The 23,422-nt window shown below is 27.2% G+C and overlaps 2 protein-coding genes across 2 annotated transcripts in view; one reads left to right on the top strand and one right to left on the bottom strand.

Moving 5' to 3' along the window:
* Positions 1 to 351: 351 nt before the first annotated feature.
* LOC136971726 (translational activator of cytochrome c oxidase 1) lies at positions 352 to 6,599 on the bottom strand. Its single transcript, XM_067266206.1, has 5 exons — positions 6,222 to 6,599; positions 6,030 to 6,139; positions 5,251 to 5,378; positions 681 to 861; positions 352 to 611 (listed from the first exon to the last, which is right to left on the bottom strand). The coding sequence occupies exons 1-5, from the start codon at positions 6,517 to 6,519 to the stop codon at positions 411 to 413; spliced, it is 918 nt and encodes a 305-aa protein (XP_067122307.1). The 5' UTR covers positions 6,520 to 6,599; the 3' UTR covers positions 352 to 410.
* A 9,494-nt stretch (positions 6,600 to 16,093) lies between these two features.
* LOC136971727 (coiled-coil domain-containing protein AGAP005037-like) overlaps positions 16,094 to 23,422 on the top strand; it is a 172,481-nt gene continuing 165,152 nt past the window's right edge. Inside the window, exon 1 of the mRNA XM_067266209.1 lies at positions 16,094 to 16,193. The gene's annotated coding sequence lies outside the window, so the exon portion shown is untranslated. The remainder of the gene's footprint in view (positions 16,194 to 23,422) is intronic.

Below are 23,422 nucleotides of genomic sequence, written 5' to 3' on the forward strand. Positions count from 1 at the left end.
AACATTGAAATTGTGTTTTGTACACAGATAATTTGATATCTGTAGATAATTCATTTTATATTTAAGTGTATTAATGAATTATTATTGTTATAAATATAACAATAGTAGTTCATTAAGAAACCAGTTTGTTCTAACATTTGACAAGTTATTTACTGTGATGTTGATTATAAATTTATTTTAAATTTTTGTAACGTACTAATTTTGCTTTTATATAACTTATTAAAGTGTAAATATATTTAAACTAGTCTGTCTGGAAACTCTGATAATTCTTTTTATATGCACTTTACAATGAAATATGTTTAGAAATTGTACAATCACAAGTGTAATGCTATGTTAAAACACAATAAAATATTTTTGGAATGGTTGTAAATGTCTTTATTTTCTATAACTGAATAACAAAACACACTGCATTATTCTATATTATCATATATATTTATAACTTCTGGTAATTCTTCTAACATAGTACATAATTTTCCAGCCACTTCCAATACTTCATCACTCAATGTTACTCTGACTCTTGGTATATATTCTACATTAGCACTATCAACAATGTATTTGGATGACTCAATATGTTTTTTTACTTGAAAAAAACTGCTGTCCTCACAGATAAACTAAAATACAAAAAGTTAATTTTAAACAAAGTTTGCATTTTTTAGTTGTTTTTTATGAAATAAGAATACCTTTAATATCTTTTTATCATTTTCATCGGTACTTTCTTGAACATCTTCAGCTCCTGCTTCTATTGCTAAATCTACTGCAGCAGCATGGTCTAAGGTTGAATTATCATTTGTTTCTGACACAATAATCACTCCCTTTGTTTCAAATTGTGATTTTACTCTTCCTTCTGGAACAGTTGCAACTCTATTTTAAAAAATTGAAATGGTTTTGTTATTTGAAATAAGAGATTATGAAATTAAAACTTAATCTGAGAATCTAAACTTCATAAATTACATATGATGTTTTGGTTAATGAATAAAAATCTAAGAGGCTCTTATCATCCTTGTTTAGAAAAAAAGCTGGCAAGGATGCTTAACTTTCCCAGAAATGTCTGATAAATTCCTATTGTAGTATAATAAAATCTTAAAAGGAGTAATTTTGTTGAATTATAATAATGCTTTTTTTAAATGGAGATTTTTATGATACTAGCTTAAAGTTACAATAGATGGTGCCCCACACAATTTTCCCCAAACCCAAAAAAAAGTGTCTCAAAACATGGAGGGTCAAATATAAGATCATTACAATATTTCCCTGTGAAATTTAGACATTTTGAGAAAAAACTTTATTGAACAATTAACAACAATTAGAGTTCATTCTGGTAGGTAATCACTGTCTAATATCAATCACATCTCACTACCTTTGCTGGAAACTTTCAATCCTGTAAGCATAAATGATGATTTTTTTTTTTTTTTTGGAAGAAAGTCAAGTATTAGGTATTGTCATTGAACTGTATATTGGCAATATTGTTCTGCAAGATGTGAAATAGATGGTAGTCAGTTGGTGCCAAGTCTGGGCTATAAGATGGATGATGCAGAACTTCCCAGTCCAGACTGCTACTTACAGCACAGAGTAAAGGTCATCTTTACTCTGTGCTGGTATGCTATCATGGCAATATTGGACTTTTCAATTTTGGATGACATTGTTTGATTTTTGTGTTCAAATGATCTAATTGTTCACAGTAGAGTTCTTTCATGACAGTGATGTTGGTTGGAAGCAGCTCCATCATGATGCCAAACAATGCAGATCACCACCTTCTGCCCTATCAGCCCTTGGACATTTGCAACAACTGGTTGACTTTGTTCACTTTTGAATGCTTTGCAGATTGGATCATGAGCCCTTGTTTCATTGTAGCCACTTTTGAAGTGATAGTGCAACTGCATGCAAATGTGTGCTTTTGAAAGTTTCATATTGTCACTGATGCATCTATTTCCAATGAAATATGTGACGAAATGCCCTCTAGTTACTCTACTTATATACTTGTAACTGAAAAAATGTTTTAGAATGTTCAATGTTTCTATTAAAAAATCAAAATGTCTAAATTCCACCTTTACAACCTGATGTGCATAACAGCAAAGTAAAAAGTGAAATTAACATAAAGGAATAAATATGAATACAACAACAATCAAGAAAGATGGAATGACTTTTAGTAACCTGATGGCTACCAAAAGAATATCTAATTTTATCTAATACATTCCTCTATAGGCTGACCTATTGAGTGACTTGATTGCTTCTGTAGTAGGTTTCACGCAAATTTCAGTTAAAAACTTTCATCAGCTTAGCTGTATTTTTCCCAGTTGGGACATATTTTGTAATTTCATTCTGCAGACTGTTTCCTCACTATTCTCATTTCTTTGATTCCTTCTTTAGCATTATTGGATGATATTGGAGTGTCTCTTCTATACAAACTCTGCAGGTTTGTATAGAATTTTCCATCTCTTCTAAGCTTGCTTTCCTAAGTGTGTTGTCAAGATACTGCATGTTCTTTCTCCTGTCTGAGATGGAATAACTTCATTGCAGAATATAACAGTTGTAAATGTGTCCTCTTTGTTGTCGTTTCCACGTATCACACACCCTGGATTCTACTGTTTGTTTCACTTCAGACATCCATATTTTCCATCTATTCCCCCTTATTGCATATCCCTTGAGACTCCTTTTGAATGTTCTGATGGATAACTTACACTTCCTCTTTTGCTCAGGAATATAAATGAAGATTTGGCAAATGATGGCCTACAGATGATATAGACTTTTCTAAACCAAAGTTCATAGATTGAATCCTTTCTATTATTGCTATTGGCCATATGTGTAATATTATATCCAATAATATATTTCCACAAGTAATGTAAATGTATTGTAAACAAAGTTTAATAATATGCATTTCATCCTTTCCACTATCCAATTTTGCTGTGGTAAATATGATATTGTACAAGAATGAACAATGACCTGACTTGTAGAAATTCTCTCAGGCTTTTAAACAAAATTTTAGTCTATTATCTGTATAGATCCTTTTTAGTCATATGAGTTTCTCACCTGTGCATAAATATTTTCCACAACAAATCTATCCATACTCCCCATAATGATTAATAATACTTGGACAGCTGTGCTAATGCTACCTATTTTTATCATAATCCCATCAACGACAGTGATGGCTTCCAAATCATTCTAGTTCATAGATCTCAGCAAAGAATTAACAATAACAAACAAACAAACAAATAAAAGAGATATATGTACAGTAACACAATGCAAAAAGACACTTAGTAACAACCATTCTTCCCTTTTGACGATAAAAAAAATCATATACACTTTCTAATAGCCAAAAATTTTAAATATATACTAGATATATTCTAATAAAGTGTTCTCTCTAATACTAAGTGCAACTACAAGATGAGAAAAGTTATAAACAGTGACCTCTAATAGTAAGTATGCTGAGTATTGCAGGAAGGCAAGGCTTACACTGTAAATTCTATCCAACAACAAGCAACTAAGTGAAAATTAGTAGTGTCTTGCCCCTGTATATTATGCTTTTCCTTTAACAATCAACTTGTGCCAGTTATCTATCAAACTCCTTTCAGGAAAAATTTCTTAATTGAAATAATGTGACTTTCAGTTTGCATATAGTTAATCCAGGCCTCCTGCCCTTACACTTTCTGTATCTGGTCTCGGCTTTCGTCTAACTCTGTTCTCAAGATTTAGGAAGAACATGACAGACACATGACAGTGGGAATTTATAGGTCTACAGTTTTTTCAAATTGCAGTCCAATCAACAGTTAAGTCAATTTCATTCACATTGTGTTGCTTAAGCTGACTTTGTCATTTAGGCTAGCTTAAAATGTGAATAGGGTATTACAGAGATCTGTTTGCAAGACTTTTGATTAATACTGAGCATTGATTTTCTTGCTTTTTCCATGGAGTGGGCAAGGATTGGGTTACACTGATCAAAGAAAAACATCAACATGATCTTTGGAGAAGAATAAATGATTTTGCATTTCTGTTTTTGCAGTGAGGAGATGTATTGCTTACTGCTGTGACTCAGTTCTGGATTATTCAGACTATACATTGACTCATCCACAGTCATGATATAGTTCAGAAAGTCTTTCACAAGAATATTGCTGCAGATGTTCCAGATTTGTTGCTATTCACTCAAGTTTGTCCTTCAGTGAGAAATTTCGGCAGCCACTTTGGACAAGCCTTTCTATATTGCAACTTCTTATGGAAGATTGTGTATGCAAACCTGTGACTACATTCAGACCTTCAAAAAGTTCATTCACCATTACAAGACAATCCACAATTGCAATATTCTCATCTGTGATGATCATTTGGAAACAGTTAGGCTGTGGGTCATCAGCCAACAATTCCCATCCAGAAGAAAATCTTTTGGCCTTCAAGTACACTCATGACTTTGACAGACAACTGTCGCCATATACATCTGCTAATTAATGATGAATATCAATAACATAATATGATTGACATTTTCAGTCGGGAAGTGTATTACAGAATTCTGGAATTCTTTGGATGTTATGGTCAAGTAACTACACATTTTGCATCTGTGCTGCAATTGCTATAATGCAGTAGAACTACCAACCTGAGCAAAACATGCATTATCAGTCATAGTGTGTACCAACAACTGACGATCCTAACACTATTCCTGTATTTTTGGCATGTATTCCCCAGTTTTCATTTGACTACATTAAAATATATTATATATGGTTTTAGTTTGTTCATTTTCAATTACAGCAAGCAAGCAACTGAATGCTTATTGATTTGTTGAGTATAATCAAGCTACTCATTACTTCTTTATGCCTAGAGAATAAAAAATCAGAAATTTTTATAGAACTACTCCCAGAGATTTGCCTACACATACTATAATTTTTAATTCACATTCTTACTTAGAATCTGTTTTACTTATTAAAACTTTAATAACTTATATATGACCTTAACATCTATTTATATATACTAATTAAGTTTATTCTATACACATATATTTACAGTATCAACCACAAGGATGACGATGACCTAAATGTCCACAAAAATGACTCCTAGATCCCGTCTAGTTGAGACCGAAATGGGTCAACATGGCCTAAATTCGTGGTGTATGATGATGATGAAGTTTATTCTATTTCAATAACTTTATATAATTTGAATAAGAGTTAAAATTAAATCAATAATATTCTATAAGTATATTTGAATGCATAAACAAGTTGGCTTTTAATAAGAAATGTTAACTCCATAAAAATTTTCATAGATTTAAAAACTAACCCATTTTTTCGACAAATTCCTCTTATTTCATGAACAGTATTTGACATGTTATCAGTTTCAACTTCAACTATGAAAAAACTTCCACTAGGTCCCAATATTTCAATATGTGCAGTAGTCAGTTTTGTATTCTAAAAGAAATAATTAATTTTATAATCAGAATTTTATTTAGATTTCAAAGCAAAATAAAGAAAAGAAAATTTCATATTATATTAGAAATTAGTGTTTTTTCAACCTTTTTCTCTTTGCAAACTGATAAAATTATGGATGTAATTTTACATGAACAACTATATGGGAGTATGAATTATACTTATTTATCAAACTTATATATACTTATCTAAGGTTACTGTACCTAACAAAATATGTATGGTAACTCTAGATTACTATTTAAACGTTACCTGTAATCAAATGATGGTTAATGTTACCATGGTAGCGAACATGGCGACTCGTCTCTGAAACAGTGGGGACGCATGTTCTAACCTAACCTAACCTATTCTAATAAATTACCCCTATTCTAATAATTTGGTTGGCAATAATTATGGTAATTTATTAAAATAGGTTAGAATGTGCTTCCCCACTGTATCAGAGACAAGCTGCCATGTTTGCTACCATAGGTAACATTAACTCAACTGACAAATTCAGCACGATCAAATATTTTCTTGCGAATTGGCAGTTGAAAAACACTGCTATAATTAAATAAGTGAGAAATTTACTCATGTTTTTAACATATATTTCTGAAAATAAGTTATATTAAGTTACAATTCGTGAAAACATAATCTTACTAATGCTTTGTTGATAGCTTTATCTACAGTTGCTTTTGGTATGTTGTTATCCTTAGCCATATCAAGCAATTGCTGTAATTTAGAATTATATTTAGGATTTGGTCCGGCCTCTAAAATAATAATCGATCATTTTAAAACACAACAGACTTTTTATATTAAAAAAAAAATTCATCATAAATTTACTCAATTTACCAATCACAGCTTTCTTCACTTGAAGGTAAATTTTTTGGGCAATTTTCGATTTTTCCAAATCTTTAGCTGCTTTGATGTGTCTTATATTTTGCCATTTACTGTGGCCAGCTGTTCTCGTTTGACAAAATAACGGAAGAGGATGCTGTGCACCTTTAAAAGTCTCATACTTTGACCACGTTGATTTATGATATACAAGAGAAATGCTGGCTTTATATCTAGAAATTTCTGTCAATCGATCCAAATACCTTAAGTGATTATGTAATGTTTTGATACGTAAAAACGTACAAAAGTGTGTCATGGCTATTTTAATTCCGCGAAAGAACTTTAAAAAGAGATCAAAATTCACGCGAAATACCACGTGAGGGTTCCGCCATGACACTATGAGAAATTAAACGACCGCAGCGCCAAATCAAAAAAATTTTTTAAAAAGTGATAATATAAAAACTAACGTTATTCTGTTAAATATCAAAATTACATAATATTTAAATTTATTTTAAATATTAATTTGATATAAATTTAATAATTTAAAACGTTTCAACAAAACCGGTATAAAAAAATCGATATTCCAATTGCCGATCTGTATCATGAATTTAACACGTTTTTTTGTAATAAAAATTTCATGAGTTCGACTCTCCCGAAAGAAAAGGAAGTGATCTTATGCTGAGCAATATAGAAACGTAAATATGTAATTTTCCGATTTCATATTCAAAACGATAAAAAACAGTAAACAAACACCTTACATAAAATCTGTATCATAACTTCTCGGCATCCGTAATAATACTTGAATATATAAGAATTCCTTATAAAATACTCGAAACGAGAATTTTTATTTATAAACTTTGGTACAATCACAATTTAATAAAAGTCCTTCTTAAAGGAATTATTTTATGGGAAAATGGGACGAGTGACGCGATCCAGACTTTTCGCTTTCAAAAGCGTAATGAAATTTGAAGAAGTATGTTGGATGTGTGTTTTTAGCAAAAGAAAATAACAGAGCGATTCTATCAGCTCTTATTTTATCTCTCAAGCTTCAACAAGAACATAAAAAAATACCATTTTTAGAAGAATTGAACATCGTGTATCTAAAATGGCTCCCGAGCGCGATGAATTTCACCATTTTTATTTTTATTTTTCCAATTTCTAGTTCGATTTTTTACCAAAAGCCAATCGTTAAATATTCATCCAAATATTTTCTTTTTTATAAACTGATATTTTAACGCTATACCATAAATATTTTCGAAGTCGAATCAATTTAGACGCTATTTTGAGTATAATTTACCTATTAATTTATATTGTAATTATAAAATTTTTAAAATTACAATTAAAACTAGAAAATTTTTTATATGCTTATCGATAGATATTGGAGAATATGCTCGAATGAAATGACTATAATCGATTTTTTTTCCTTTTTTTTTTTAAGAAAAACAGTTCGATACGAAATCGTCTTGCTTAAAACTCTCGAGAGATAAGTTGAAATATATCTTTTAAGAATAAATATACTTTAAAAGGCTAAAAATATACATTGAAAAGGAGAATAAAACCGGTTTGAAGAGAAATAAAACTAAAGGAAATTTCAAGAGAAAAGAACAGATGATGTGAGAAAAGTAGGAAAAAATGATCTAGAATTGCAAGTTTTTCTACTGATACTCTTTCAAAGCAATAATCTATCCTATTGAGATATAATAATTCAGGTATATATATATATATATATATATATATTTGCCAATTAACAGTATTGTATCCTTTTGAATGCCATAAAAAACTTACAAAAGGACAACTGAACTATAAATGTATATAAATTCTGAGATTTTTTAAATTGCATTTTTAAAAATACAATTTTAGTTAGAATTGACTGAAAATTATGTAATCAGGCTTATATTTTTCTCTATAAAAATAATTTTAAAAATAATATAACGAGCGGGATTGTTAAAGCTATAGTTGAATACATTTTGTAGAATTTACATCAATTGAAATATTATTTCGGATCTTCTGTTAAAATTTTTAAAAATAAACCCTGATTTTTTTTAGTAATTTTAATACTATTGTTTTACCTGAAGATTCAAATGTTATAGTCACGCTTTTATATGAATTTTACTAATAAATATCGTTAAATTAAAATTAAATGAAAATTATACTTCTGTTTAAATTCAATTTTATAAATATAAATTCTATAATATTATCGAGCATAATCTAAATCTTAATTTTTAAAAATCAATTTTGAATGATATAATTCTATATATATATATCGTAAAACTCAAATTATAATTTCTACATATTTTTACTTGAATTGATCACTATATTTAAACAAATATATAAATAATTTAATTCGTTTCTTTAGTAAATTTATATTTTGATTACATAAAATCACAATTTATAGATTTTATTTTAATTTAATTACATCAGGCAATGCTTCAGGTTGTATTATGTGTGGGGGAGTTCTTACATGCCTCCAGGCATGTAAGAACTCCCTACATAATACAACAACGCCCACCAAAAGAAAATAAAAATACAAATAAAAAAAAAAATATATATATATATATATATATACAGATTTCGTAGGAATTTAGTTATGTATTTTCTATGTTAAATATTTAAAATTGCATTATAGTTAATTTTATTTTTATGTCTTTATTTTGTATGAATTTTGCAACAATGATTACCCTGTTCCACCAACTGCAAGTTATCCTTATAAAAATTTCGATTTTCTATCAAAGTTGTTTAGTAAGACTTTGATATATTATGCCAACTACAACGTTCACTATGTATTATTTTTTAACATTTATAAAATTTTTAGTAGCCTTATATAAAGGTACTATGCGCTTACTAACTATAAACTATGTAAATACTGTATAACTAATTGATATTTTTAATTAAAAGTTTATTTACAATATTTATTATTTAAAAATGATTGTATAATAGAAATAGAAATTCAATAGAAATTTTATAATAAATTTAGTTGTATATTTATGAAGAGATGCAGAAAGAAAATAATAATAAATAAGAATAATTGAACTTCAAACAATTACGCTTCAGAAATTTGTCGAATTGTAAATGATAAAAATTTAGCAAGTGGAAAAATAATTATATTTTATAAATTTAAACAAATGAAGCTTGCAACCGTCCGTTCAATAAACCGCATTTGTGTTTTTCTTTATTGATGAATGAGGAAAAAGGTGTTTAAATGTACGTTCTCAAAGCATCAATTATCATTATCTAAGAAGATTTATCACGTTGTTTGCATTATTTCTAACAATTTATCTCGTCTGTCTCCAAACTAAACAAATTTTAGCTTTGTTTATTTATTCCCCCCCCTTTTTTACCTAAATAATCCTTTACAAATTACAAATTTAAAGATGTTATCACATCTTAAATTACTTTCAGTGCAAAAAGCAAAAGTTATATAAATTTGCAGAGTATTAATTTGCATATTTTTTCACTTAAAAATAATATATATTATTTTCTTTTAGTATTCCGAATAGTAAATGATGATGATTTTTTTCCTGTTTTCAATATTCTTTTGGTTGCGTTGAAGAAAATTGATTTATGATCTCAATGCATAAGATGGCACGCATCAGTTAGATAAATTCTCAAGACATTAAACTGTAAAATGTAACATTAAAAATATATATATTTTTAAATTTTTAATCAAAAATGCTATGATAAATAATGCCATAAATTTTTTTAAAAATTTTTATTATAGGTATGTCTTATAAATTTTACTTAAAATATCTTTTTTAATGCATAAACTTCCGAAATACAAAATTAAATTCTTAATTCTAAAATTAAAAATAAATAAATAAATAACAACATTTCTCGAAATTCGTTTCTCTTGATAATTTTATAATAAAAATATTGAAGACTTAAGTATATTTTAATTATTAAAGCATAATTTTTATTTTAGATTTGAAGAATTTTACGAATTAATCCAAAACAGATTTGAGGTGGACCTCGATTTATGTCTAAATATTGAGTGTCCATAAGTACTGTACGCCAGTCTTAGAACATACAGTAAGTAGTGTACACATATTCATATAGGACATAAGTACAGAACATATGTCTTTATATTACGTAAGTATGGGATTAAAAACATTGTACTTAATGTTTTTAACTTATATAAACATTAATATACCGTATATATATTTACGTTCTTCAGAATGAACCTAAAATTCCGATCCCGATTACCGAATTGGTATCAACCGAAAAGACAATCAATTAAATTACAATTAAAATCTATAAAGAATTCAATCGAATTGAATTTTTTATGTTCGAATTTAATAGAATTGATTTAAAAGTTTTTCCAAATAACACTCCTTTTCCTTTATTCGAATTCAATAATCGAATCAATTGCCAGTATAGGTTCAAATATCAACACTCAGACCTTTTATCCGGTTTAAATCTCGTGGCCATCTTCTGTTTAATATCATATTTATTATAATTTTTTATATAAAAACTAATTTTTGAGTTATTTTATTAATCTTAACCTTAAAAATTGATTAAAGTTGAAAAGTTTTGAATCGAATTATATTCGAGCATTAATTTTTATACAAAGTTTATCTTAAAATCTCAAATATTTGTTGAATTATTCTTTTAATTTTAGTTTAAAAAGGATCTATGCTACAATTATTGAGCGAAGACCATAGAAAAACAAATTTTTGAATTAAGCTCAACACTGAAATGAATCCAAACGACAATTTTCGAACAATTCTCGTATTTAACATGCTAAATTATGTTTTGAATTCGTAAATTTATATTTTTAGAAGAAAAATCCGAGTTTTCACGCCACAAAAGGCGAAATTTTCCAACTTAATTTGAACAATCACTCTTCTTCTTGTTCAAAATTAATTCTCTTCATTTAGTTCAAAGCCCCTTCAACAGATGGTGTTAACTCCTATATTCAATTAAAATGAAAATTCCATTAATTCAAATTACAATTTTCGTAATTAAATTTACGGTTTTGCCTACATTAATTGAAATATCATTACATTAAATTACAAAATTTATTAACGCCCTTTAACAATTTTCTTAAGTGTAATTTTACTTGCAAAAATGATTGCTTTTTTCAAGACGTTAATTTACTTTACAACTGTTTTTATTTACCTCCCATTTTTATAAGAATCGAGAGACTTATAAAATTTTCAAAAACTTAATTTAAAAACCTCAGTAAATTTCGAATATACTGATTATAATTTATTAAAAATAATTTAATGTCTACGTTTTGTTTGTCATATTTGAAATTATTTTATATAAAATATTTAAAATCCTATTTATCTCCTGGGAAATTATAGAAATAAATCCTTTTTTCCTCTTTAAATATCTCGTAAAATTTCCTAGAAAATATTTACAAAAATTGCTTTATATAATATTAAAAAATTTATTTCATTTTTAAATAAACAATTTATTATTGTAGACGTTTATAAGCGTTAAAAATTTGATAAAAATGGCCGATTTTTCCGTCGTAAAGTCATTTAAGAATTACCGATAATGACATAAAGATAAATATATTATCTTAGAATTTCTCTTGCTCTATAAACGGATTTGTTTTGTTTGATAAGAAAAATCACAAATGCTTACTTTCATTCAGGCCTTTAACGAATGATTCGCGTGTTTATGTCACTGAAAATCTCTTTTATCTCAAGAAGTGCTCAATGAAAGGACTATCCACGTCAGCATTTCATTGAGAACTTCTTTAGACAAAAGGTTCTCGACAAGTGCTTCAGGTAAGAAATTATTAATGACACCAATTTGTCATCATACAGGACAAAATATAGATATATGCATTCGTCTTTCTATATACTGTACATATACACTATATATAAGGTACAGTACACTGTACACTCATCAACAAAGCTAATTAACTTTAACAGAAAGTTTGATAATTAAGAAATAAATAGGAGAAAAAAACAAAGAAAGGGAAATTTTTATAAAATATTTACGTTCTTTTAATCTAAAATGCGTTTAAAATTTATATAATTTATTATTATAATTATTATTTTAAACTTCTCTTTTTATTTTGTTGCATATAAAATTAAAATGTAACCAGAAAATCACTTAAAAAATTTAAATTATTTTAAAGTTTAGAAGTAAATTTATTAACATATTTTACATGTTTTATTAATAATTATTATTTTTTAATTTAGAGTAATTATCGTTAAAGGTGTTCAAATATAATTCGTTAAAAATATGTATAAAATCTTCTTAAAATTAATAAATTTTAAAATAAAATATTAAATTTAATATTTTATTTAAATTTTGAATATATAAAACATTTAAAAAAACTAGCGGATTTTATAAAAATCAATGCATTCGTCTTCCAACCTCAAAGCATTATCGAGAGATTTAATCCGCCATTTTGATTTAAAATGGTTCCCAATGCATCTTAGCTTATTAACATTTTAAGAATAAACATATAAAGTTAAATTACATTAAATTATTTACAATGAATAGTAAACAAACTCAAAATATAACAGAATTATAATTATATAAGTTTGCTAAAAAAAAAATGTATACAGTATATATACAGTTTTTAAATAAAATAAAATACAGTATATATATTTAAATTATACTTTAATTAAATAAAATAAATAAATAAATATATTTATTCATTTTATTTTATTTTATTTAGTTTGTTTATATTCCATTAAAATTTACATTTGATAATATTTTGTTTAAGCAAATGTATATTTTATTATAATAATTTGAAATTTAATTAATTAAGTATTATACATAATCATAGTAAACAAGTCTGATGCACTCCAGCAACTCTCATCAACCATTTTGTTTTGTATAGGTGAGCCTTAATGAATCGATTTTAGTATCCAAGCTAATTTACTATAATAATTTGGATTTGGAAACGATGACAAATTGTTATCTACAATATACTAAAACTGTTAATTATAATTAGGATATTACCGGAATCGATTGAAATCTAAGTTTAACGATTCAGGAAATATTAAAATTTTTCCATTTTTTTAAAAAATTCGCTCCATTTCACGTTTGTTAAATAGACATTTAGGAGTTTAATTATAATAAAATGCCAATTAAACAGATTTATATCGAATTATCTATTGTGTATACAGCATTAGAACTCGGGATATCATCTCGACTTTGGAAACTACTAGATTCTGAAGAAGAATACACTCGAAAATAAATTTGTACATGATTAATAGTATTTTATAAGAATCTAATATATTTTTAATGTGAATTTTAACCTTTAAAATCGATAAATATTTTAAAATAATATCAAAATGATTGATGGTAACTTTTATACCGAGTTATCATCAATCATTCGAATCTAGATGTTCTCTATAGTCGAGTAATGGATCGTTCTAAACAAGCAAATAATTTTAGATCCAATTATTGAAATTTTAAGTTAAAAAAAATTAATTAAACCGTTAATATTTTATATAAATATATGTATTATACATTTTTTTCTCTCTACTCTTAGTCGCTAAGGAGGAGAGAAAAAATTAATAAGATATCACTTACATAATATGTACAGTACGTCCCTCTGGGAGAATAAATTAGAAAAGTAGCTTGTTTTTTTTGGATTTATTTTTATGTTAGAATATGTAAAAAATTTATTGCTAGAGATTTTCTTAAGAAATATTTTAAAAAGAGCCTTCAGAAATGAGTAATTTGTTAAGGTGTAGGCTGTACAAATTTATTAAGCATGAAATTTTTTAAAGCAAACGAGGACTAAAAATGTTAAGATTTAATGGTTAAAAAGTGTATAATTTAGTGGGATTTATTTCAAAAGTTACAGATTTTTTGTTGAAAATATGAGAAAAAATCAAAAATATGTTTAAAAAATGCAATAAAATTATATATAAATTTGTTAGAAATAATAAAGTTATTTGGAAATATTTAAAAAAGGATCCAATAAATTTATAAGATGTCAAAACGAATTTATAAATTTATTTTTAAAAAATCCACAAATTATATAAGAAATTTGAAAATTTAAGTATTTAAAAAGAAAAATGCACGAATTTTAAACTGTAGAAATTAATTTTATAAATGCACAAAGATTTTAAGTATATACAAATATAATTAGATACGTAAACATTTAAATTTAATTACATCTAATAAAAACGAAATAAATGAAACAGGAGAAAAAGTTATAATTTTTAATTTACATAATAAGATGTTTCAAGATTTCGTATTTAAAAATATGGAGAAAAATTCACAGAAATTTGTACAGAGCAATAAATAAATAATATTTATATACATTATAGATCAATTTATTTATTTATATAACGTTAAATTTGAATCATTCAATTATCTTTTTACAATTCAAAAATCTATTTTATTTGTTTTTTGAAGTATTGAAAATCATTTGTTGAATTTTACAATTCAATTCTATTCGATTATCTGGAGGGAAACTAAAGTTTTTTTGTCAAGTAAATTCGCTTCTGGTTAGACTAAAAGCGCTTTAGATCAAGAATCCAATGTATGCCCGATGCATCCTTTATATTTGTATACAAAATAACACTCGAAAATATATAAATATATAATTTTTTTCCTATTTTATACATTCATTTATTCACTTTCAACTTTTATCTAGAATTTTTATATTGTCTATAAATTTACGTATCGATTTTTACATACATATATCCATAGGTTCATCCTTGTTTATAACGCTTACTGAATTAACGTTAATAACTGTCCATTACAGTACATTAGAGTTTATCATTATGCCAACGATTTTATGTTGAAGATAAGTTGGAAATTAATCTTTCGCATCCGTTAAACTAACAGTTATACAGGATACTTTGTTTATATTTAAGATTATATACAATTATTCGATAATTTTACATTTAAAAAAAAAAAAAAAAACTCAAATCTGCCGCCATTTTGAGTCAATCAAGTGGAGTGAGATGCTTCTTTCTTACCTATAAAATTCGAATTTTTTACTATTTAAATATGATTTTTATGGTGTTTTTTTAATATATTGTATTTTAAAATATTTCTGTAGAAATATTAATAGAATAAGTCAGTATTTTAATTTTATTTTTATTTGAAAAATACCGTTTGGCTTGGAGCCAAGATGGCGGTCGAACGTATTCCACATTTTATATCTGCTGCATACCTGAGAACCAAAGTCAAACTGAAGCATACAAATTCTATATTTTAGAAGAAAGTAAGATATACTTGCAGATTTTACATCCTAGAAAGATATTAGTATGGACGATAAAACATTTTTTAAATATTTTTTCTTTACTGTAAGGATCGTGTTTGGATGCCAAATCACCTTTCGCTATCGATTTTCAAAATTAAAATTTAATGTTATTTTTAATTAAAATTTGAAAGAAGAAAAAATATTAGAGTAGAGTGAAGATAAATTGAGTCAGTAATGATTTTTAATGTTAAAAAAATCCTCAAACTTTTTTCCTTTCTGTGATAGAATGTTTTATTTACCACTTATCGATCTCAAACTTTTTTGTTACGTTATTTTTGTTTTCTAATTTATGATTTTATCTTTTTCTATTAATAAAAAAAAAACAAATCTTTCTAATTTTTCGTACAGGTTTTGTAAGCGTTCATCGTAATTTTTAATGGCGAAAGTTAGTTTATAACGGGAAAACAGCATCTGGATCTTCATTATCACTCGTGTAAGCCGCTTTAAACGATCGAGAAATGATACTTTTCTGAGGTTTTTTTATACGAGAAATATTAATTATTTGATATAAAATACATAGATAATATGCTGAAGAGGTTGAATAATATCAGAAATTTTATTGTGATATTTTCCGATCAGATAAAATGCTCGCAAACATCTTCCGAGCGGCATTCATCCTGATCCAAAACAACCGGAAGTGCATCCGGATTTATGCGCATGTGCACTACCACTGATTCGATTTCCGCCGTCCGATAACCCAGTCTTCGTCGGAGTGCTGGAGTGTCGAGAGCTATTGTGGCTGAGCATGGGATATGCGTGGATTCCGGAACTGTTTTTGGATTTAATGCAGTAACAAGGTGAGCTATCTTCTATTACTTTATCAAATATCGCATCTATTCCTTCGATTTTCCTTCTTTCGACGCGATTTTCTCTTATAAACTTCAAATTCCTCGCTGTTTCTTTCTCGGGAATGATAAATTCGCGTATAGCGCGCATCTATTTTATGTTAAACATGAATTTTTGCAAATTTAATGGCACTAAATAATTAATTTTTCGATAATAAGTCCTTTAACTACAACTAGAACGGTTAAACGACCCGTGACTAGAAGTAGATTTCCGTACGTTCCAGTATTGTTCGGGACATCGATAAACGTTGAAAATATCAGATTTTGATGCTGCTCCTGTAACTCTACACTAGATTTTCTATTGTTGTTGTTTGTTACTGTTTAAACCACCTCTTCTTCCAAAAGATTATAATGGGGGCAATTAGTGAAGTGTAAGGTTTATCCCGAAATTTATAGTTCTTTTGTCACATATCGAAATTTAATGAACGATCCTGTGAGGCGTGTCAGATACGGGACAAAGGTCAATGACTTCAACACAACCAATCTACTATACGACAAAATGACGTTTAGTTGAACGACAGGGGTGCGTTGCCTAGTAACTGCACGCCTTACACCCCAAGCAAAGATCAGCGCCACTTTTACCCCACGTGTGCTTCTCTTCGATATGTTACACGTGCTTTATTATTACTAAACTCACTATTCATGGGATAAGTTCTCTAAAAAAACTGGATAGACCATAAACTATGTAGCCGAATGCTTAATGCTACCTTTACAGCTCATCTATTAGAAAACTTCAGTTTTTTGGGCGAATTTAGAAACTCGAATTGTTCGACATAAAAAAAAACATTACTAGATTTTTATAATTCATTACTCATGTAATAATATATACGCTGAATGCAGTGATGTCAACAAAATTAATGATTCTTTCCAGCATAACACGTATATATTAATCTTGTAGAAGATGCTCCTTCGTGGTTTAAATCTATAGAAGCTATGCTGATTTTAACCTATCGAAATCTGTTTTGTTGTTATTTTGATTCGTATTTACAAGAATTAATAAGAAAATTAATTAGCTTTCAGCTGCTTAAATTTTTAATGATGTCTTAATCGAATTTTTGTGCTCGATTTCGCTAAGATTCTTCACTATTTATTGTTGTAATAGCACATAACAGATGTTACTTACTGCACACTTTTGTATACATTAATCCTGATATTTGTTACTGCATTAACACGGTACAGATGTTACCCAAGCAGCATTCTTTAGCACAGTTTTACGCGATACTTTGTTACTGCAGCAGCATCATATCTTACAAATATTATTAAATTAATATATTTTTATGTTTCGCTCGATATTTTTATTTCTGTACGGTAAAAATATTTATAAAAATTGCATTTTTGAAATAATTTTATAGCAAATTTTTATGATTACGGAATGATTTTGAAAACTTTTTAATAGATTTTTTTTAAATCATTAAAATAATTTTCATCGGAGTATTAAAGAAAAACACGCTGCTTTATTATAAAAGTATAAAGATTAAAAGAAATTTAAAATTGTATTGATTTTTTAATGCTTAATAAATCGGATTTTTTTTTTTACGTTTTTTTTCCTTTTATTCTAATTACAACAATAGTAATAATTCCTAAAGTAGCGTAATTTACTGTGTAATTTTAATCCGTATTTAAACTTTATAGAATTTTTTTAATGTTTAATAATCCTCTTTGTCAGGATTTCTGTTCGAATATTCGTTACTACAGCAACAAAATTTATTATAAAGAATGCCTGATGCTATTTTTATAGTTATTTATCGAAAAATTAAATTTATATACTCTTATATTTTTTTTTAAATGAATAGTTAATAATGTTTAATGCGTAACAATTTGGCTTAATAAGTAGAGAAATTCTGTAATGTTTTAGCTACTTTGTTATTAAAGAAGTATACTTTTATTCAAAATGAATTTCTCTCTTAATTCATTTTTGAGATTCATACTTAACAGACCAGAATATATTTAAATATTCCGTTTAATTATTATTATAATAGCACCGTCTTCGATTTTTTAAAAAAAAAGAGAACAGATGCTATTATAATAATAATTGATAAAATTTGAATTTAAAGCGTGGCATTAAATAGAAGAAAAATTAATGAATTCTTACGAATTAATTATCCGGTTCGAGTTATTTTAAAATTTAATAAATTTTAAATTGAATAAGTCATTCGCTAATGTTTTGATAACTTTTGAAATGTTTATTTGCTTGTTTGCTTTCGACTTATCGATCGATTTTTATAATTTAAAATGCATTTTTGAGTTTCTACAAGCGGCATTTTTTGTATTGTTACCGTCTAAGATGTTGTTTTATTTTGGCATTTATTATTCTATTTCCTAAATACATTTAATAAAATTTTATAAGGATTGAAAACTTCTTATTTACTGTCATTAATTAAATTTAATATAATACGTTGATAAATGCAAAAAAAAGTGTTTAAAAATCGTAAACTGGCTAGTTTATGCGTAAAAAAATGCAATTTTCTTCCTTATTTTCTCGATTCAAACATCAATTCTATGTTCTGCTCGTTTGCACACCCTAAAATTTGTATTATTTTTTAAAAAAGAGCTTCTAAGAACTCCCAACTCTATCTACTTATGATGCTTTGTTAGATTATCGTAAGACACGATAATCAGAATTTAGTATAATTATCTATAATAATTTAGTTTGTAGTTTCCTCCCTCTCCTCTCTCTCTCTCTCTGTATATATGTAACAGATGCCTTACACTAATTCTACATAATAAGCGAATGCTATCACTTAAAACTTAACTAATTATCTGGAGAATAACTGGAACCTGAATATTGTCTTATTAAAATTGAAATTTTTAAGCCTTTGCTTGTATATTTTTCAATAATTACATTCTTGCGACGTTACTCTATCATAGATATATCTGTCGATATTCGAGTCTAATTATTGGAATTGCTAACCATCATCATCATACGTTTCTTGCAAACATAGGTTAAATATCGATTGCGAACAGGTGGTCATTGGACACTTCTATAATTTTCAGGTTTGTTCGACGAATAAAATGCACGTATTCATCAAAATGTAATAACTGAATTTAACATATTCTTCGTTTTATGAAAATATGAAAAAGATTTTGATTATTTGAATCATTTTCTGTTCTCTCGTTCTTAATGGAATGGAGTAATATTGTAATTTGCTCGTTAAGAGATTCGTCATCTATTGTTGAAAGTTTTACATCATTTTTCAAGCAATTTAGCCTTCTTTGTATGGATTCTGAATGTTTTAAGAGCTTTGTTAACTCGTGAGTTTGTCTATTCTGCAGCATTTCAGATGAGTAGAGGGATGCTGCAAGTTAAATGGTTATTCAAACTGAATAGATAAGCTTTCTTACTGAGGTATAGAAAAAGTATTATGTTTAGAAAGAATAAAAATCTGCTTTTATGTGCTATTGTTTACTCATTGTTAAAGTTTACGATTTTCTCAGATGAGTAATGTCCAGTTTTTAAGAATATTTATTGTTGTTTCTTAAAAATTTTATGATTTCCTAATGGAGAATACATTGAAATACAAAAGTTTTTACTGCTAAAGTTTATAATTTTTTCACAAAAATTCTTTATTATGTTAAACTCTAACAGAGACGAATTCAATATACAAAATTATTTATATTTTTTCTTCAAACACAGAACTTTTCTTGTTATGTGCAAGAGAAAAATGCTATATATTCAATAGAGGTATAGCATATGTCTTGAAAGAATAACTTGTGTTCAATAGAAAAGGATAATTAAATATTCAGTGGACTGTTTTGTTACGTTAAGTAGTTACACTACATATTCAGTAGGATGCTTTGTATGTAGACGAGTATCGCATCTCTAGAAGTAACAGTCCTGTAAATTCAACGGGAATGCTGTTTATGTAGAAAAGGAATCTCGAAAAGAATAATTCATACAAAGAGACTGCTGCTTTTATGACTTTCACATGTTCTCGAGATTACTTTGTGTTCAGTAGAATCATTGAAGTATGTTCATGAAGAAATATTCATTGAGAATCTTCAATAATATAGTTTTATAAAGCAATTCCCAATTGCACCGTTGTATTAACGTAAGTTTAAGTTCAAACGTAATTTATTCAATTTTTTTTAAATGCGTAATTTTGAAAAAAATTAAAATAATAAACGTATTTCATCTCTTAAAATTAAAAATATGATCAAAAATAAAAATTAAAAATAAGAAATATTAAAAGAAGATGATCCTGGACTTATTATTAATCTTCTCATTTTTACTATATTTTTGCATTCCGAGATATATAATTTTAAATAGTAATTTTGAAAAATAAAAATGGTGTACTACTTAACAGAACCGAAACGTTGATAAATAAAAATAAGTGAGAGAGAGGATAGTTTAAACTCAGAAGATCACGCCTCATAAATCTCGAATCCTCTTCTAAACTACCGACTCTATAATTCTAGATTTAAACTACTTTTTTACAACGTAGGAAATCTTTTCAGTTAAAGTACTCTCTACGAAACTTTCCAGGCCAAACTATTCATATATAGTATATATAAATCGCTGTACTTTATCCTTACTGTAAACTCGTAACTATAAAACTTTTGCTCATATTTTAATGGCAAACAACAATCGACAGATTGTAAAACTTTTCATAAAGGAATATTGTTCTGAATTTTTCCTATCATAGGAAAACCATAAATTTTAATTTATGTTTTTCTTATAGTGAAAAATGATCTATTTTGAAACACACACAAATATCTTATGATATATACAACCTATTTCCTTTTCTAAAATTTATAGTATTTTTATGATAAAATCTTTATTATTTCGAAATAAATTTCTTCGTATCATTGAGATTTATGATATTTTTATAATTAAAAAACTCTGTTGAGCAAAATTTCGTAATTTTCCTTCACAAAATTAACATATTTACCCAATAAATCTTCAAAATTAATATCGATAGAGGTTATTGAAGCAATATAAAACATGCAAATGTAACAAATAAAATTCGAATCGAAGTTAAATAATAATTAAAAAATCAAATTAATTAAAAAATTCAATTATTTATTCGGTGCACATCAAAAATATAAATTCTAAAATTAAATTATTTAGTTTTTTTAAATATTATTTTAACAACTATTAAAGCTTTCAATCCATCATTTTTTTTTGTAGTTTTAACAAACGAAAACTAGCGTTTTGAATGAATTTAAACATTCTACTCTACCTTAACGACTCGTAAAATACGAATTCGATATTCATCATATGAATATCGAATAAATTCATCCGTCCATGTATATTTTTTACCAATCAATAATCTACATCGACTGATGGAACACTTAAAGACGACATTTTTATATTCGAGTTGCCAGCTTACTTGCGAATTTAACAGTGAAACACGTATTAGTAATTAAAAATTTTCTTCGGCAATCATTTTTTTTTCTTTCAAATCTTTCACAAAATTGATCAATTCTCCAGCATGTCGTGTAAAGGAAAAATACCTTCATCATTTATTTAAGATTAAAGAATGTAAGCAACGCTTTATACAGGAGGCTGTAACAGCATGCAAACGTCTGCAAATGAGAAGTGACCAAGATTGCTATTGTGAAGTTCACACGTGGAAGTAAGGAACCGGATCGTTTTGTCAACTTTGGCAAATTTCCAAAAATTCGTTCTGGCATCCCGCCAATAACACCTTCAATCGTACAGTTCAGTTTTCTCTTGCCATTTCCAAGAAATCCTCTGCCTGGGGCTTCTATACCCTCCAAACAGTTTGCTAATGGTTTAGTCCTTCTGCCAGGCTTCGAGTCGATTAATGAAGTTTTGTTACTTTTATTCGGCATGGCTTTAAGAAACGGCAATTGTCTCCATTTTAACATAAAATAAACATATGTTATGTTTAATAAAACAAATATACAGTTATAAAAATGTCGAAAGAAGTTTATTAGATAAACAGTTCTAAGTTAAAAAAAAAAAAAAAAAACAGGTGGAAAAACATGAGCAACTCGATAACAGCTTTCACACGATGGCTTATTGATATATTCCTCTCTATATTAAAAAAGGATAGAAGATAGTGATAAAGTATTGAATAGCAGTTTTCTAGGCGACACCTGTCTTTCTCTTACTTATTTTATATTAAAAAAAAGTTCTAGATCGAAGGGAGAAAGGAATATCAAGATACACTGATGACAAGCTAATATTGCGTTTCTTTAGTTACTAGTAAAATGTTAATCTTTATGTGAATATTTTGGTGTATGAAATTGTTATAAATGTACTGTACAGTACACAATATATAAGATTTTTTTTATACAAAATAAAAATTTTTTAACGTTGAAAGATCGAATCGAACGAATGGAAAGAATCGAGAGATTTTGATTCTTTTCATGCGAAAAATTCTAAGTTATGAGAAAGAGGGGGCGAGAAAAACAGGAATTTATCTTTCGTGTAAAAATGCGAATGCTAGTAAAATGCTTTCACTAACTTTACTTTAACTTAATCTTCTGAATTAATCGACTTTCGGTTAGAGGGAAGAGCCAGAACTGCTTTGTTACCATCCCAAGTGGATATTAATCTTGTTTCGAGAGACATACAGGAGATGGTATAGAAGAAGTGATATTTATGGCTATGTTTACGAATTTCTTATTAAAATCATCACTTTTATAGAAAACAAATAAGCTATAGTTCACAATTTATATTAATAAACGAATAATTATCAATTTGTTTTTTTAAATACGACCACCTGTTTTATATCTGGAATTCTCTAAATATATTTCTGTTGTCTAAATCTCTCCTTAATGCAAGAAAAACCGTAAAGGACAGTTAATAAAAGTAGAAATTCAATGATATCACTTGGCATGTGGCCAATGTTTAAATGAATTTAAAAAAAAATAACTTTCTATACCAATGGGCAACGTTATAAATAGTGTAAGGTTTTTTTATGTGCAAAACTCCCACTTTATCAGCATTTTTTAAGCTATTTTTTTCTGCTAGTCTCAGCTGTAAATTGTGCAGATGAACTTAGATTTTTTTTTATTATTCTACTTGAAAGATTATAAACTTTATATAAAGAAAAATGTTTCTTTAGAAAAATACTAGCTTGGTTTATGAAGTTTTTCAGATAAAGGAATACAATTTCCTTAGTTTATATAAATGTCAAAACATTTACAGGAATGCAGGACAAGCCAATTATGATAGCAGCTTTTAAGATACGGACATACACTGTAGTAAC

Source organism: Centruroides vittatus, unplaced genomic scaffold (genome assembly GCF_030686945.1).
Source record: "Centruroides vittatus isolate TY-2023 unplaced genomic scaffold, ASM3068694v2 contig_2696, whole genome shotgun sequence".
Classification (NCBI taxonomy): Eukaryota; Metazoa; Arthropoda; class Arachnida; order Scorpiones; family Buthidae; genus Centruroides; species Centruroides vittatus.